Here is a 16,868-nt window from a genome sequence, read left to right as displayed (position 1 = left end):
CGATGGCAGACTTTGGCAAAGGTCTTGCAGAAGTCTCTGTGTATTGCATTGATTTGAGTGGCTTCTTTATTTTCCAGTTCTTTGTAGACGTGGTCAAGATCTAGAAGTTTAGGTCAGATTAGCGAAAGTTCAGGTCAGAATAGGTAAGAAAAGTAAAAACCGGAAGCAAGTTACTGTAGTATCAGAAAGAAACAACAAAACTGGTTATCAAAAAAAACTGGAAAGCCTCCCAGCCTTTTATTTTACAGTTTTCACATCGATGTTGTGCTCCTCGGCAGTACGAGCAAATTGTCATTGAGGAGGCAGCGTTTCTGGGTAACATTTAACGGGGTGAAGTTTGATACTACTTTGAAGGTTAAACAGTATCAAACAAAAACATTAAACAGATAATCAAAACTGAACGAAAATTTGGTAGAAAAAAAATATTCTACCGTTTTTGCTCCTGTGTTCATCGTCAGGATTTTTACAATATAAAATCTAAAAGGAAAAAAAAAACATAAATTTTCAAATTTTAATTACACGGTTTCACATAACTTTTGTTTCTCTACGATCATGTTAGAAAATAGCGTATCCCAGTTGACCTTGAAAACTAACCAGTTTGGTTTACAAAACTTTGTCCCGTAAAAAATAAATCAAAGAGTTACCCTTTCCTGATATCCTTTTTTCCTTTTTCCAGCTTCTCTTTCCTATTATGTATTGCTGTATTGCTTTCAGCGTTAAAAACGAAAAATGGTTGCTCTGCATATCTTTAAATGTTTAACTGAATTTCGAGCTCTTTCCCTCAAATCTGCATTGCTGAAGCTAGGGGCCTACCGGTGAGTTATTTTGCCTATGATCCTTTATTCTAGTGCAAAAAACCTATCCGTTTGTCTGACATAGGTAGAGGTACATCCAAAACAAGAAATTATTTTATACCACTCTTGACTTGAGGTCATTAGAAAAGGTTGAACTCAGCGATGATTAAATTTTGTAACCTGTTAAATTTTGTAACCTGTTTGCAAATTATTCGTTTGGTTTACCTCTATATTGTATTTTCAGCTTTAAGTGGTTCACATCCTTTCGTAAATGAGCTAAAGAACTCATCTCACTTACCCGTATGCTTGCCCTTACAATCGATGACTTTTTAAACGGGGCGTGGTTTGCGGATAAATTTTCAGGATACTGATTTGTAACCCGTGGTGCCCTGTAAGTTTCCTTTTTTTTGGCAAAATGCTTTCAAGTATATGTACATCTGAACACTCCTTGTACCTTACGCTTGTACTGAGTTATGGCGTAAATTCTACAATTCATTAAAATCCCAGCATCTGTTCGTATTCGATAAAAAAAGCAGGTTACACTTTTATCTTTTGACAAGTTTATGATACGTTTCCTTTGGAGTGGTTTTGTAGATTTGGATGATGTGATTTGGTGACAGCAAAAACAAGACAGAATAGAAAGGTGCTGTCCACCTTTTGACCTCATTAGAATACAAATGATAACATGTCTCGTTTCTCTTGTTCATGGCAAATAAATTTTTGTTGAAAAATTTCCTAACTTCAGTTTTCTTTAAAAACGGAGCGGTTTTTAACAAAGATTCCAGTTTCAATTCGAAGTTTGTTTTATCATAACGCAAAAGAACCAACCTTTCATCAAAAGGTAAAGCCAGCAACCATTATGGTTGAGATAACTTCTCGTTTTTCCATTCATTTTATCTGTTTGGGTCTGCCTATTTTTTATGCATGCCTTCGCCACGGCCGCTTTATTAACATAAAATTCAGCGTTTGGCTTTTAAACTGTGAGAAAAAAAATTAGATATTAGCCTAAATGTTCCTTTTAATAAACTTGTCTGTAATTGCATGCTTGGGACCCATTGACCATTAATGAACCATATAGGTAGTTCAATGCTATCAAGCACCATAATTGAACGCTCATTTCTACCACCAAGGGTTTATCTTAACTCTCGGAAAATTTTTTGTAAAATTGTTTATGGTTCTTTGATAGGCTTTCACCAACCTGACGCTTCTCGAAACGGAAACTGGATGCCGATAATAATTTGTTAATTTTCCCCAGCGATTGGACCTCGACTACCATCACCTCATTTTTTGTCCTCCTCGACTCTAGGCTTCTCAGTTCTTAGCAATTTTAGCTGAAAAAAAATGGCCAACTTGGTAAGAAAAAAAAACGTGTTCTCGGGGACTCTAAACGTTAAAAAGTTGGTTTTGTATACCTTTTTTTTATAGTTTCTCTGAATTTGCCTTATATGTAGACAGACTTGGGTTTTTGTAGAGAGTTTTGAATAGTCTCACACAATTTTCCAAGTTAGCGCTTCCTGTCTTTTTTCGAGCTATACTGTGGGCAGAAGTACCGTGATTGATTTTTTGCAGGCCACTTGTGAAAAATCTCACAAAGTCCAAACCAAAAACTTTTCTCTCACCTCAACCCTGTTTTTGTCATTCAAACTCCTCCACTGCCTCCAGCTTCCGCTCGGAACTTGCTTCTACCTTCCTCCTTGTTTGTGATGGTCTCTTTTGGATGCCCCGAATGATGCCAATCAGTCCTGCCAGGCTTTTCTCGTGCGTCACTACCAATTATAAGCACAAAACGCTTTACACAACAAGAAATTTCATGCATAAACACGCGCGATAAATTTAAACGCATTGAGTTAACACTGAATATTTAGTATCAAAAAACCTTTCATTTTTTTCAAAAACGTACAATTTTAGATTCAAAAATTGGTACAGAAACTTGCATACATATCAAAAGGACAATCAAAACACCAAAATTGCTTTCATGATTATGTTAAAAAAATGATGGGAAAAACACTACAAACTGAAAAAATCACGCATTCATACATTTTCCGAATTTTTATGAACTTTTGCGCAAAAATATTTTTGATCAAGCAACTGAAAACACTTAAACCTCATCTTTTGTGAAGCTTTTTGACTAATTTAAAGGACGTACTTTTATTTGACGCTATCATCAAGAAATTTTTGTCAATTGAGGAAAATTTTCATTGTTTTGCCCTGACAATATGTCTTTTTTGCAAAGCTAGTGAAATTTTGGCGGAGTCAATCTTTTATTGCAAAAGCAACTTTTTAGTAAGTGTTAAACATTCAAAATCCCTTTTATCTAAGTGCAGTTTTTTTCTTTGGAAACATCAAACTTCGACCGATTACAACTACAAGGCATTTGACCACTGATTCTTCTTCAACGATTTGTTTTCTATAGAAACGAAACGATTTTACAGCTGTTTTTGAGTTTTATTTCTTTACTGTTTATTTTAATCTAGTTTTAGTGAATGTGTTTTGAAGATATTGACAGAAATTCACAATTATATTCAATTTGATAAACAGCAATTTCTGGATTTTCGTTATCAATCAAAGGCAATGTAATATCAGCGCACCAAACGACTCCGCAAAAAATTATCTAACTGTTAGTTCAGATGAAATATGTATAAATTTGAAATAAAAGGTACGAGAATTATATCTTTGCGTAACGCTTTCCTTTAGGAAAATCCAACCTATTTCATTTTTATTGACTTTTGATTTTTGCCGTCTATTGTTCACAAATTTTCAACTCAGATCAATCGAACCTTTCAAAAAAACTACTTTTTTGAGACCACTCATGAGAAGATTGAGGTCGATAATCTCGAATGCTTTGAAAAACAAAAGAAGCAGCAACAGTTGTTTTTATCATTAATGGTTTTTCGAATTCATTCAGGATAGTAAAAACGTGCATCTATGGCTGAGTTTGATGCTCGGAATCCAACTTGAGTTTTTTTCGAACGATTTCACTTCAGGATGTAATCATTCAATTGTTAACAAGAAATTTTCTTGGAAATTTAAAACCTTGCCCCAGTCATTGTGAAAGATCTATATTTTTCAGATTTTTTCCATTCGTTTTTTATGTATACAAGGGTATCAAGATTTTAGGAAAAGAAACCTCCTGGAATTAATAAAGTTAAGAAAAAACAAGCTCAATTGATGTTTTCAATCTACAATCAGACAATTGTATCGTGAACCGTGGAAAAAAATTAGATAAACAAAAAGGTAATGATCAAAGCTACACTCTCAGAAGTTATTAGTGTGTAGTTTCAGAAACTTCTCAAAGTTTTCCGCGTCTGAAAGTTTTTGATAGCTTCATATGCAATACTTTTATATTCCTATTTTTGTTCATTTGAAAAAAAATGTACATTTGACGTGAACCTTTCAATAAAAAAATTGAAATGAACAATATTAAAATTTTATATAGTTGAGTGTTTTTCCACAATTTCTCGTGATTTGAAAATTTTAGTGCTGACAAAAAACTCCTATCAACAGGCCTGGATTAAGCTGGTAGGTCTTCGAAACCAAATCCTGATAGTTTCATAGTTTTATAGAGGTTCAGTAAGATTATTATCTCCTGGTCTATACAAAGTTTTGCTCAAAATAGCAAAAAACGTTGTCCGATTGGAAGTGGAAAGTGGTCAATCTAGAGGTTAAAAATTGAATTTGCGCTTGATTTTGATCAGTAGTTTATGTTCGTTAAGGATAAAAATAAGGGTTCATTCATGGTCTTTGCTGCGTCTTTGATTAGCCAGTCTGGTCAACGACAAAGACCTGGTTGTTTTCTATGCTTGATGTTTCTCAGTTTATTCACGCATTCTAAAGATGTACAAAAATCTAAAAAAAAAACAAGGTTTAGCACTAGGTTTAGCAATTCTAGTTTTCACTGTTTTTGATGGTGTACAATTTTGTAAACTTGCGCCACAAATTCAATGAGGATTTGAAACAATTTGTTGGGGTCTATTTTTTCATCAAAAAATTTCTTACTTAGTTTGATTTTCTCATAGATTTTTTGTTAAATGGTTGCAACCTTCTTTTTATTACTACAGTGCTCATTTAAATTAACCGGACAAAACGCGTTAAACTTGAAATTTAAAACCCGTTTTTCTCAAATTGGGTTGAGTTTAGGTGAAAACCTATGAAGATAAAACTTGCTTAAAATTTTAGCAGAATTGAAATGGTGTAATTTATTTTGCGAAATTCGGGCCTAAAATTTTACCCCAAAAAAGGGTCATTTTGGCTTTTCTTAGTTGATCAAAGGTTACGTCGAAAATACCCAGTCGATCACAGATATAAATATATCAAAGTGAGCTCTTCACGTAGCCCAACAAACTTTAAAAAGGGTATAATCTCCAAAATATTGTATAAGTTAATTTATTTTTGTTTGATAGACAAAAAAGGTCGTTTTTACTATATAAAATACCAACTTTTTATTTAAAAACAATTTTTAAACGGTTTGCAATTTTTTTTGGAGATAATACACTCTATAAAGTTTGTTGGGCTACGTCAGGCGCTCTCTTTGATATAATTATGTCTGTGATCGACTGAGTATTTTCGGCGTAATTTTGAATAACTAAGAAAAGCCAAAATGACCCATTTTTGGGGTAAAATTTTGGGCCCGAATTTCGCAAAATAAATTACACCATATCAATTCTAAGCAAATTTTGTCTTCATAAGTTTTCACCTAAACTCAACCCAATTTGAGAAAAACGGGTTTTAAATTTCAAGTTTAACGCGTTTTGTCCGGTTAATTTAAATCAGCCTTGTATATCAGTTACGAATAAAACAGCAAAACAATCAGTTTTATTTGAGATCTTATATACCAAGAACTTGTTTGATGCATCAAAAAAATCGGAGTTATAACTGATTAAACTCATTGCATAATTTATGGAGATGATATTTTAAGTGTTAAGATCGTATGGAATTAAAACTGCTTCTGCTGAATCTTTTCCATCTTTTTTTAACAAAACTCGAGATGCAAACAACAAGAAGGGTACTGTTTTATTCAGTTTTTGAACGCAATCAACGGATCAACTGAATTGTTTTTTTTTGGTTGTTCGTTTGCTTAAAAGGAAAAACCTTCATCTACGTTTTTTCACCTACATTTCGCTTCATTTTTACTATCGCGACTAAACTGTTACTATCAATATCAAGGCAGTTTTTTCTTTATCTAAGGCCCATAGTTTGCTAAAGTCTGTTTCGATGGACAACGTGTAGCTGAAGTCATAAATTGCAGCTTCGCCTAGTGTTTTATCTAGAATATCCAATCCTTTTTTTGTTACAGACACTTCGGCACTTTAAGCTTAAGTTTTTTAGTTTGTTTTCATAGCAATTTGATTTAGTAAGCGGTTTAAAGTCAAACCGAGGTCCTAGATTCGGATGTATATCTCCTGATAACTTCATCACGGTTGATAAAAAATGATCTTGACGATTGTTTTGATCCATACGCTGGAGCACCTACTCAAATCTTTTTATGTGAAAGTCGATGTAACTATAAATGAGGGTTTTTTCACCTAAGAGTATGCATAAAACAAGGCATTCACTTAATTAAGAACTGTTAATTAAGATTTTTCAGGAGCGAAATTGGCAACCTGAAAAATCAGAAGAAAAAAACACCGTTGAACCAATTATATGTGTCCCAAATTGTGTACTCATGCTTTGTAGCCACGCATATAATTACAGAACTGAGTTGATAAATGTGACTCAAATTGATTTTGAACTTATGGACGACGATAAACACTATACTTTCAAAAATCATAGAAGTTAGATTTAGATTAGTTTTGAGGAAGAATGTTCGAAAAATTAATAGTTAAGATCTGAAACAGTTTCGTGAAACTGAAATACTTTATTTTCATTGAAAAAAGTTTTGTCTCAAAAAGAAGGCTCCAATTTTATTTTGCTTAAAGTGTTATTTCAAAAATAAAATTTTAAGTTAGTTTCTAGCCCAAACTTGTCGTATAAAGCATGATTTTCTTGTCAATTAAATTTGCTGGATTTTTCTTAAAAATTTATGGGTTTTTTGTGTAAAATTAGTTTTTTGGATCACGTCTTGTCTGAATATTGTTTACAAGCTCTGTGCATTAAGTAAGTAAAAAATTATCTTTACTTGTAGTTTTGCGCCGAAGTAGTGTTTTGTTTCCATCTTGATTAAAATTGCCTTTGAGTTTTTGATGGTCAAACTTTCCAGCAACTGAGATTTCTGAGAATGAACTGCCCTTTTATGGAGAGGTTTTTGAAACTTTGTAAAAGTTAAGAAACGTTGCGTGCTGATATTATAGATCCTACGATTCAACTTTGTGTTTCACCAGTTCAAGAGTTGAAAATGTTGAAAGGTGTTTGCCGTCGGCTGAGCTTTTGTAGTTGTGCATTTTATTTGACATAAATGTTTTTGTCTAGTGTCTTGGAAGCTGCTGATGAATTCCGTAACTTTCCTGTTAACTTCCTTTTGCAAATAAAAGAAACAAGCTTTGTTAGGTTTGTCGCACTCCTCAAATATAAGTTTTTTTTCCAATTTTCATTCAATTTTGATAATTTTTTGTACAAATTCTTACAGGCATACACAAAAAAAAAACATGATAATCTTTTGAAGATCTAATAGTTTTTGAAGAACTGATTAATTTGAAAAATCCATTAAAAAATTGTGGTAAAAAATATCATGGAGGAAGATGATAATTGGGTAAGTATTCAAATTTGCACGTACAAGTTGCTTAAAAAATCAAATAAAAATGAGAGAATGAAGATTTATAACTTTGCAAAACTAGGTGAATTTCTTAGATTTCAGTGTATTATCAGTGTATTTTAAGACGTTCAACAAATTGCTCATTATTTCATTTTATATGAAAACGATGAGATTTTTTTTTTTCTTATTTTGAAAAAGTGTCAACTTTTTTGCTCGAAGAAATAAAAAAAGTGTTTCTGTTTGCAAAAACTTACAAGATTTTCTAAATAAGACAACTGACTCAAACACCAGATTGCTGCAAATGAATGCCCTTGTCATGAGCAATGTACTCTATCCGGCTATTTTAAATTCGGTATGACAATTAGTTTAGTAACTTCACTTAAAAACAGTTAGGTTAGCTAGTAAAACTTTGCTGTAACTGTTCTACATACGAATTTCTCTTCAATTTTGAAATTTAAAAAAATTTTGCCAATTTGGTTTTCCCTAGATTGAAAAATATGTCATGCATTTACTGCAAAGTTTGCGAAAACCGATTAACAGACTCTGTCAATTTAGATTATCCAAACCATCAATTACTTGAACTTTATCGAATAAAAAACCCATATTCATACAGCATTTTTTTCGTTGTATTCAGTCTGCAAAATCAAGCTGCAATATTTTCTTGTATTACCATTTTTTGGAGTCATTCTAGAACATTAAACAACATCGTAACATACTCGCAAACCCTCTTACATACAAAACAAACGAGTTCAGACTAGAGATGTTTTTTCATCAACGTAACCTTTAATATAAAACAATGGCAGCCTCAGAAAAAAATGGTAGGTTACAAAAAAATTTGAAATCGAGCAACCTTGTTTTTTTTTGTTTTAGTGTTAGATTTCCTCAGATTATTATATTGTATTTTAGTTTAGCAATGTATGTACACTATTCGTTTCTAAACTCGGATTTTTAGTGAAGAATGTGTCGCTTTTCTCACTATGTTAAACTTTTGCCGAGAACAGAAAAAGCATAGGTAAAAAATCCATGTTTGATTCAGTTCTTTTTGCTACACAAACTTAGTCCGCTAAAACACTTATCGGGATAAGAAACAAAGGCCACGATATCAAAATGGTAAAACAAATTGTTCAGTAATCAGCTTTTATAACAATTACTTTAGCGTAATACAACAAAAGAGCCAGTATAGCGAAACACGAGCAAATCCGAGAATAAGTATAAGAATTGAATTTCAAACGTTTTTGAAAGCACGTGCTACATCAAGATTGTCACAAACAACTAATCTAAAAGAGAACAAAACATCACTTTAATAAACTATTTTGAAATTTTTTTGATTCTTTACTATCATGATAAAAATTTAAACGATCAAAAATGACAATTTGGTTGGTTGACAGAATTTTTTTTACCTCAAAAAAAATATATAAAATCAGTGAAAAAAATTTGTCTGAGGTTTCTGAGTCAAGAGTTTGTTTTTGACATGAACATTTCTGAAAAAGATCATAATGTTTTCGGACTAAATTTACAGTTTTAACTCCCTGATTCTAAAGTCATCGCGCTTGTCCATGCCCATCTTCGTTTTCCTAATACGCATTGCCTCTAAAGTCAAAAGTCTAGTTTGGCTGTTCGACTTACATAAAATGCTTCAATAAACATTTGCGTCATTTCCGCAAATATAATTGGTTCGATTCAGTTAAAAATATTTAACGTTATATTTGATAGCATTTAATAATTGAAAAGAAATCTTCTATGCAAATTTTGAAAATGAAAAAAGAAACATACAAATTAGCAAGGTTTTCTATAAAAAATTTTCAAGTGGCTGTCAATGATTTGATGTTGAACATACTTTAATTCGTTTAATGCATTGCAAAAGGCAAAAATATCTCTTTTGTGAAAGTCTCACTTTCGGAGATATAGTCAGATAAGGCCTCTGACTATTCCTCCAATGAATCAAAATTCTTTGACATTGCTCGCGCTTGGTCTTGGCAACATCTTATCCCCATTATTCCATAGCTGCTGAATTTCTCATAAGAAGCCAGAGCAAAAAATCCAATGCCTGCGATGACCGATGCGGCTACTATCGGAGCTGACCTTCGTGTGCGTTTTAATAAGGGATTTTGTTGTTTGGATTCTGGTTTAACTTAATTGTCCTTCGAGGATTGGATTTTGTTTTTGATTAGTTCCATCAACCAGTTGATAAAGGAGTGCTCTGTAAACAAGTTTAAATTTGTGAAAAAATTTCGATTGATGATGTTCGCCATTGGTCTGTAAGTGTTTCAAGGAATTGGCTCGTCTCGGTCTTGATCGTAAAGTTTTATAGCGGTACTAAAAACTGAACAATGAGGAATGGGAAAACAAGGAAAATGGAAAGCACATAACGCTATCAAAATGTTTCCCGAAGATTTTTGATTTCTCTTTAAAGTTTCGAGCAACAAATTTTTAAATACACCATTTGAAAACATTAAATTCCAATATTTTTTTGAAGAATCCATTTCTAAAAACCTGATTATAATTCATTAGCTTGAAACTTTTATTTAAACTATTGTTATTGATGATTTCTCATAATTATTTTTCATATTTTTTATTTTTGGCACTTTTTTGTCTAAATTTCTTGCGTATTACTAAAAGAGTTTTTACAAAAATTTACTCAAACTAAAATGAAAAAATCTTGCTGGAAAACAAATTGAAAGTTTTGTCTGGTTCAGAACACATTAGGAGAAATTTTGAAAGTTAGGCACTTATTTTGTTGCCCAATTTTTTTATTCTTCTATAATTCTTTTTATAATTCTTTTTTTTATTCGAATATAGTCTTGGCTTATTTGATTTTGGTAACCGAGCTATAAAATACTTAGGTTTTTTCAATCATGCGAATTTTTAAGCAAGTAATAAAAGTTCCGAGCGAAGACTCAACTCTTTACGATTCATTACAATATTATTAAGATTCACCTCAATTTTATTGAGGTTTTCAATACAACAACCGGTTGTGAAGATCATTTAAAACCAAGAGAATATTTCTCTTTTTGCTGTTTAAGTATTGCTTTGAGACGTTCTAAACTCACCTAGCTCAAGTTTCATCCTAGCTCAATATGCTGTTTGAATTTGTGTTCAACAAAACGCTCAGATTTAAAAACATTTCATAATTTTGAGAAACCGACACCGCATTAGCAGATAGATTCGCCCGTGAACTTCAAATGTATTAGGTATTCAACTCTCACATTTTTCCTGTGTGTACAAAGAGCAGCAGAAGAAAAAAAAGGACTTGAAATCCGCCCGCGAACCCTAAAATGATGCCTATATATTGAGCACGGTCAATATCATCCGCCTCGTAGCTCTCAAGAAGTTCGGTGGCGTTGTGGTCGTGGAACTCCGAATAGAGGAAGTTCTTGAAGCAATAGGAGAAATAGGAGGAATAATATCCTGCTTGAAAGATGATCAACATGTCGCCGCGAGGCACGATGTATCCCGCCGTCAACATGTTTAGAAGCACATAAGCCGACGCGAACGTGATCGCGATAACGAACTGAGCAGTGAGCGCACTCAAAACATGCATGACTGATTCGGATACGAGAAGCAATGAGAATACTGTGAGCCAGAACCAGAAAAAGTTCGTGTACAGGCCGATTATGTTGTATATGATTGTAGTTGCGACTGAACTGCAAACTAGCAGAATCGGAAGAGTTCCGATGAAGTTTGCGAGGTGGAACGGAAGCACGCCGTACATTCCGTTGGATCTTTCTCGGACAAAAACCGGGCGCAACAATAGGAAGAACGGAAGCGCCGCCATTGTTTGTAACCCGAAGAAGAACAGCAACATGAAGAACAAAGCAGCTATGGAACTGTCGTCAATGTCACTTCTGTCGTCGGAGCTGAACAGATAGCTTAGAAGCAACGAGAATCCGACATACATGCCGAGACGTACTCGGAACACCCTCGGGTTCAAGGCCGTGTTCTTCGCATTCCGCCTCAAAAGCCAAAACAGTTGTCGCGGGAAGCCGGCTCGCGTGTCTCCGAGGGGCTCCAGAGGCAACGCTTCTTCTTTTTCCTTTGCGACAATTTGTTCGATCGCCTTTTTCTGCGCACTGTCCTCGTAGCCCGAGATGAACTCGGCAACGTCGCCGTTGTTCTTGAAGTCGCCGTTGACGAGTGAGATGAAGTAGTCGGCTGGGTTAGAGAAGTTAGGGCAGTCGTATCCGAGGGCGGAGAAGTAGGGGACGGAGTCTGCGGCTGACCCGTAGTACACTGTCTTGCCCTGACTGAGGATGAGTAGAGTGTTGAACATGGAGTAGATCTCGGAGGATGGCTGGTGGATGCTGTACACAATCGTCTTGCCTTCAACATACTAGTTTGTTCTAGAATCTTTTAGCTCACTCTAGACTCTAATGAAATCATTGGAACTTTCAGCGAAAAAAAAAACAAACGCTTTGTAAATATTTTTACATAACCATTAGAGCTAGGAAAGGGATAATGTGCTTGAAAATTTAAACGCAACCTCTCAATTTTCCCTCCAAAAAATACCACCATTTTTCGTGTTTTGTTTTGTTTCGAAAATGAACAAAAAATGTATCAAATGAAATCCCATTGAAGAAGCGATATGCGATACCTGTTAAAGGGAGGCGGAGCAATAAGCAGAATGGTCCAAGTGCATAATGGGTCCAAGAGCAGAAAAAAAAGAAGAATATTGACTTTTATTGGTTTGTACGGGCTAATTGATAAAAACAATTATTAGAATTGTCAAAAAATACCAAGAAAACTAAATTATGTTTGATTAGAACTTTTTTGATTAGATTTTTTTTAAACTCTTGATTAAATTGCTCAAATTATGCATAAAATGTTCGTTGCTTTGGTATTATTGAAATTTCTGATAATTAATTTACCGATTAGCCTATAAAAATTGATATTTTTCTGTTTTTCTGTTCTTGGACCCATTTTGCTCTTAGACCATTCTGCTTTTTGACTGGCCACCATGTTAAAGCATTGCTTAATAGCTTCTATACAGGTTGCTCAAGGTTTCTTGAGTACAAAATAGTTATACAGTTTAATCGAAAGACGAATGTTTTTAGCTACGGACAGAATGTTTTCCTCAGGAAGCAAATCCATGGTGCTAACTCAGTCAATCGAAAAACGACATCATTTGAAGTGAAATTATTTTTACTGTAAAGCAACATAACATAAAAATACATAGAATATAGAAATAAATAGACGATCGATTTGAAAAAAATATATATTTAAGTAGAAGATCATATAATTTTCTTCATTGCTTTCCTGTATTGAAAAAGAAAAGCAATAGAAAGAAAATAAATTGAAGCACCACGACAAAACCGCCCATTATTAGCAAGTTCAACTCCATGTCAACATCTTCAGCGGAATAACTGATTAACACGTCGTAGTTTTTAGGCGTGTCCTTGAACTCGTTATAGATGAAGTTTTGGAATGAGTACACGAAAAAAGAGGCATAGGAGCTGTATTGTAAAATGTAAATCAACTGGTTTGTGGGAACCAGATATCCGGCCGTACAAGTAAAAAAGATGATATAAAGTGCAGCTATGCTGTATGCTACCACGTAATAAGGGGTGACAGCGCTTAGAATGTGCATTACGGATTCGGTGCAGAGTAATAAGCAAAAAGCTGTGAGCCAAAACCAGTAATAACTTCCAGCTAGTCCGAGCCAGGTATGAAAAATGGAAGTTGCGGCTAGACTGTAAATGGCTAAGGTCGGAACTGTGGCTATAAAGTTAGCAAGTTGGAATGGTAGCACACTATACATTCCATTGGATCGTTCGCGCACGAAAATTGGGCGGAGCGCGAGAAAAAAAGGGAGAGCTGCTAAGGTCTGGGTTCCAAATTGGTTCATAATTGTGAAAAATAAAGCAGTAATAGCAAAGGCAGGTACCTCGCCCCTAGGTGTCAAGCTATAAAGAGAACTGAACAAAAACCCAAATAAGCAGTTCGAAAAAAGTCGGGCTCTGAACACTTTCGGGTTGAATACTGTATTTCTGCCATTTCTTTCGAACAAAAGTGCAAATTGCGTCAGAAAGGATGCTCTGTTTTTGTTGATAAGTGCTTGAGGGATTTCAGTAAGTTCTTGGTGTTCAGATTCTATTCGTTGAACCAATTTCGAGTCGTTGTAACTTGAAATGATCTTGTCTATATTAGGGAAATGTCCGAAATCGGGGTTGACGAGGCTGATAAAGTGATCAGCAGGGTTTGTGTATTTCGGACAAGGGAAGCCCAAGTTAGAGAAATAGTCTAGTGATTCCTTTGCTTCTCCGAAGTATACTATTTGTCCCATGGTAATAATGGTAAGTTTGTCTAAGGATGCGAACAGTTCCGAAGATGGTTGATGGATGCTGAAGATTACTGTCTTCCCTGCAACACAATAGCCCACGATAAGTAAAGTGCAAAGATTTGGATATTATTGGCGAAGAAGTTTTTGCCGATAAATTTGCTTATAATGGAAACAATAATTTGGAATATAGTCGAGCAATAGAGTCACTGTAGCTAAATGGAATTATGGTTTCGACTTTCGAAGAAAGTGTTGAATACTTATTTCGAAATAAGGTATCTTTTTGTTGTAAATATTTGGCGAAGTATTCTGTTTGGATGCATATTTTATCCGTTTGATAGAAGCGTGCCATGCAATAATCTGAAAGCCCTCCTAATATAGATTGAAACTCTAGAACGTTTAAATTACAATTTCAAAAAAGTTTGGTTGTTTTTCGAAATTGTAACAACGAGTCGTACCTTGATCTGCCAGTTGTTGTATAGTCTGGACTACATTGAATGCGGCTGCACTGTCTAGTTTGGAAGTGGGCTCATCCAGAAACAGGATGGAGGCGCCTGAGAGGAGAGTGACAGCTATGCCCAGTCTCTTCATCTGACCACCGGAGAGACCCCGGTAGAAGCCACCGCCTACCATGGTGTTCTCGCCTACAACACTGCTACTTAGTAGACAAACTACAAATTAGTTTCAAATTATCTAAGTAAAATTTTCATTCTTGTCTGTTAGAGAAGAAAAAAATTTAATTTGATTGAAAAATCGCACTCTATTTTTTTTTTCAAAGGAACCTCAATGACAATAGTTTGTCATTAAGGCGATTTTTGTTCAATTCAAAATTATTGCCTTAACGTCATCATTTGATTTAGCCAGTTTTTAGTAAATTTTCTTTGCAATGAGAAATTTATAATTCCATAGTCAGATCGATTATCTAATTTTCTAATTCACCGGAATAAAGTGGTCCAATCAGGGGCGGATTTAGGGGCAGACGGGAGTGGGGGTGAACGCCCTCCTTCAGGGATTCGACTCCCTGCCGGCCCAAAGGGATTCGACTCCCCCCTTTGTACTATTTTGAGATATCAGATATTGGTGACTGACCCTAAAAAATTTTCTAAAGGCGCTATCGGCGCCAATACATACTAAATTTGAGGGGCGAGTGCGCGCCGAAAAAACGCATTTTTTGGTCAAAAACTTCCTTCCAAAACGGTCTAAAAAAGCATTTTTTTCCTGTTTTCTTTTCATAAATTTTTGCTGGCAGCGCAGGAAAATTTGGCCAAAATAGGGTCTTTTTATAAAAAAAAAGTAGACAAAATTTTCGAAAACTTTTTGAAAATCCACCCGCACCTCGAGAAAATTTTAGATCCGCCCCTGGGTCCAATTTGTCGAATTCAAGGGACAGATCTAAGATTTGGGGGCGATTTGGGGGCGGATTTTCAAAAAAATTTCGAAAACTTTGTCAAACTTTTTTTTTTATAAAAAGACCCTGTTTTGGCCACATTTTCCTGCGCCGCAGGCAAAATTATGAAAAAATACTAGGACGAAAAAGCGTTTTTTAGACACTTTTTGGAGGTAAATTTTTGACCAAAAAACTTCGTTTTTTTTGGCGCGCGCTCCCCCCTCAAATTCAGTATATTAAGAAAGTTTTTAGGATCAGTCACCAACATCTGATATCTCAAAATAGTACAAGGGGTCACCCTTTGTGTAGGTAGAGAGTCGAGTCTCTGTATGAGGGCGTCATCCAACCCCCCCCCCCCCCCCCGTCTGCCCCTAAATCCGCCCCTGATTGGACCACTTTATTCCGGTGAATTAGAAAAAAAAAGATAATTCATGGAAAGTAAAAACAAATCTGCATTTCACAATCCTACATTAACACTTATCGTTGAGGCAATACTTTCTATTTTAATTTTAGATTTGAGGCCACTACACCTGGTTGCATTTATCTGGCGAAGTTTCCCATAAAAACAAACTGTTTGAGCTCTTACACGACTGCAGTCCCATGATCTTGACGACCTCGTCTATCTTGGCCTCCTTCTCCTTCTTGGTGGAGGAGGACGGCATGGTCAGGTTGGCCGCAAATTCCAGACTCTCCCGCACACTGAATATCTCCAGGAACAGGTTCTCTTGCGCCACATACGACGCCTGGAACGTGAAGTCCTACAAATACGAAAAAGCAAACTCATTGTGATTAATATTTGTGACATTTTAAAACAACTCACTGATCAAATTTTTTGTTCAAACATACGAAAAGCCGCAATACAAAAACTCTGTATAGACATCATATTAAAAATGAAAAAGCATAATTTCTCAGTCTTTTTTTGGAATATAAGTATAAAAAAACAATTCCATCAAAAGTTAAATATTCATTTAATGAACTGTTTTGCCAATTCAATCCCACCTTGCTTCTCGCTTTCCCATTCACCAGTATCTCCCCCTCAGTGACTCCGCTCTTGATCCGGTTGGCCAGCAGATTCATCAGACTGGTCTTTCCAGCCCCAGAGGGTCCCATGATGGCCAGAGTCTCCCCAGGCCTCACTATCCCACTCAAGTCCTGCACTAAGTACTTGTAGCCCCCTCCGAACTTGACCTTGTAGCTGAGGTTGAGCCAGGAGAGGGTCAATTTCTGACCTTCATCTGTGAAGGGAGTTGTGTCCTTGAACATTTTGGGATCAACGTGCAAGGCTTCAAACGAATTCGCCATTCTAGCCCCGTATGAAATCCCCACTTGCTTCTTTTTAAAACTACTAATTACAAAGTTTTTTGGTAGTTTTATTTCTAACTCATAAATTGTTTTCAAACAGAAATCAGAACAGAAAACAAAAAAAGATTCATCCGCGTGTTATCTGATAACACATGCTTCCATAATGGTTCAATAAATTCACCTATCAGATGTCGAGCTGGAATAAGTGGACCGCATCACAGATACTTCGACTTTACATGAAAAGCTGTGGAAAGTATGTACGTGGTAACATTGTGGGTGAATGGTTGACTGATTTCACAAAACTGCGCACGTAACACGTGTTGCTCTGTATGACAGCCAAATAAGAAACTTCAAACCAAATAAAAAACTCTACAAAACGATCAAGAACCAATTTTACCATAATTTTTACCAACAATTATTTTT

General features: G+C 35.1%; 3 protein-coding genes across 4 annotated transcripts in view; all 3 read right to left on the bottom strand.

The window, feature by feature from the left end:
* LOC134842597 (Golgi SNAP receptor complex member 1-like) overlaps positions 1-16,868 on the bottom strand; it is a 290,244-nt gene that overhangs the window by 64,302 nt on the left and 209,074 nt on the right. The gene's annotated exons all lie outside the window — the stretch shown is intronic.
* Positions 1-16,868, bottom strand: part of LOC134842596 (spermatogenesis-associated protein 7 homolog) — a 532,288-nt gene that overhangs the window by 306,350 nt on the left and 209,070 nt on the right. The window lies entirely within an intron of this gene.
* LOC134842050 (uncharacterized) lies at positions 10,591-16,638 on the bottom strand. Of its 2 annotated transcripts, none has more exons than XM_063858204.1 (4): positions 16,143-16,627; positions 15,730-15,901; positions 14,215-14,400; positions 10,591-11,802 (listed from the first exon to the last, which is right to left on the bottom strand). In XM_063858204.1, the coding sequence occupies exons 1-4, from the start codon at positions 16,443-16,445 to the stop codon at positions 10,685-10,687; spliced, it is 1,779 nt and encodes a 592-aa protein (XP_063714274.1). In that variant the 5' UTR covers positions 16,446-16,627; the 3' UTR covers positions 10,591-10,684. The 2 variants fall into 2 exon arrangements, with proteins under 2 accessions (XP_063714274.1, XP_063714275.1); XM_063858205.1 differs by lacking the exon at positions 10,591-11,802 and adding an exon at positions 12,386-13,839 and having other exon boundaries at positions 16,143-16,638.

The sequence above is a fragment of the Symsagittifera roscoffensis genome, chromosome 3 (genome assembly GCF_963678635.1).
Source record: "Symsagittifera roscoffensis chromosome 3, txSymRosc1.1, whole genome shotgun sequence".
NCBI lineage: Eukaryota > Metazoa > Xenacoelomorpha > Acoela > Convolutidae > Symsagittifera > Symsagittifera roscoffensis.
Note: the sequence above shows the minus strand (reverse complement) of the source record. Positions and strands in the feature narration are given on the sequence as shown.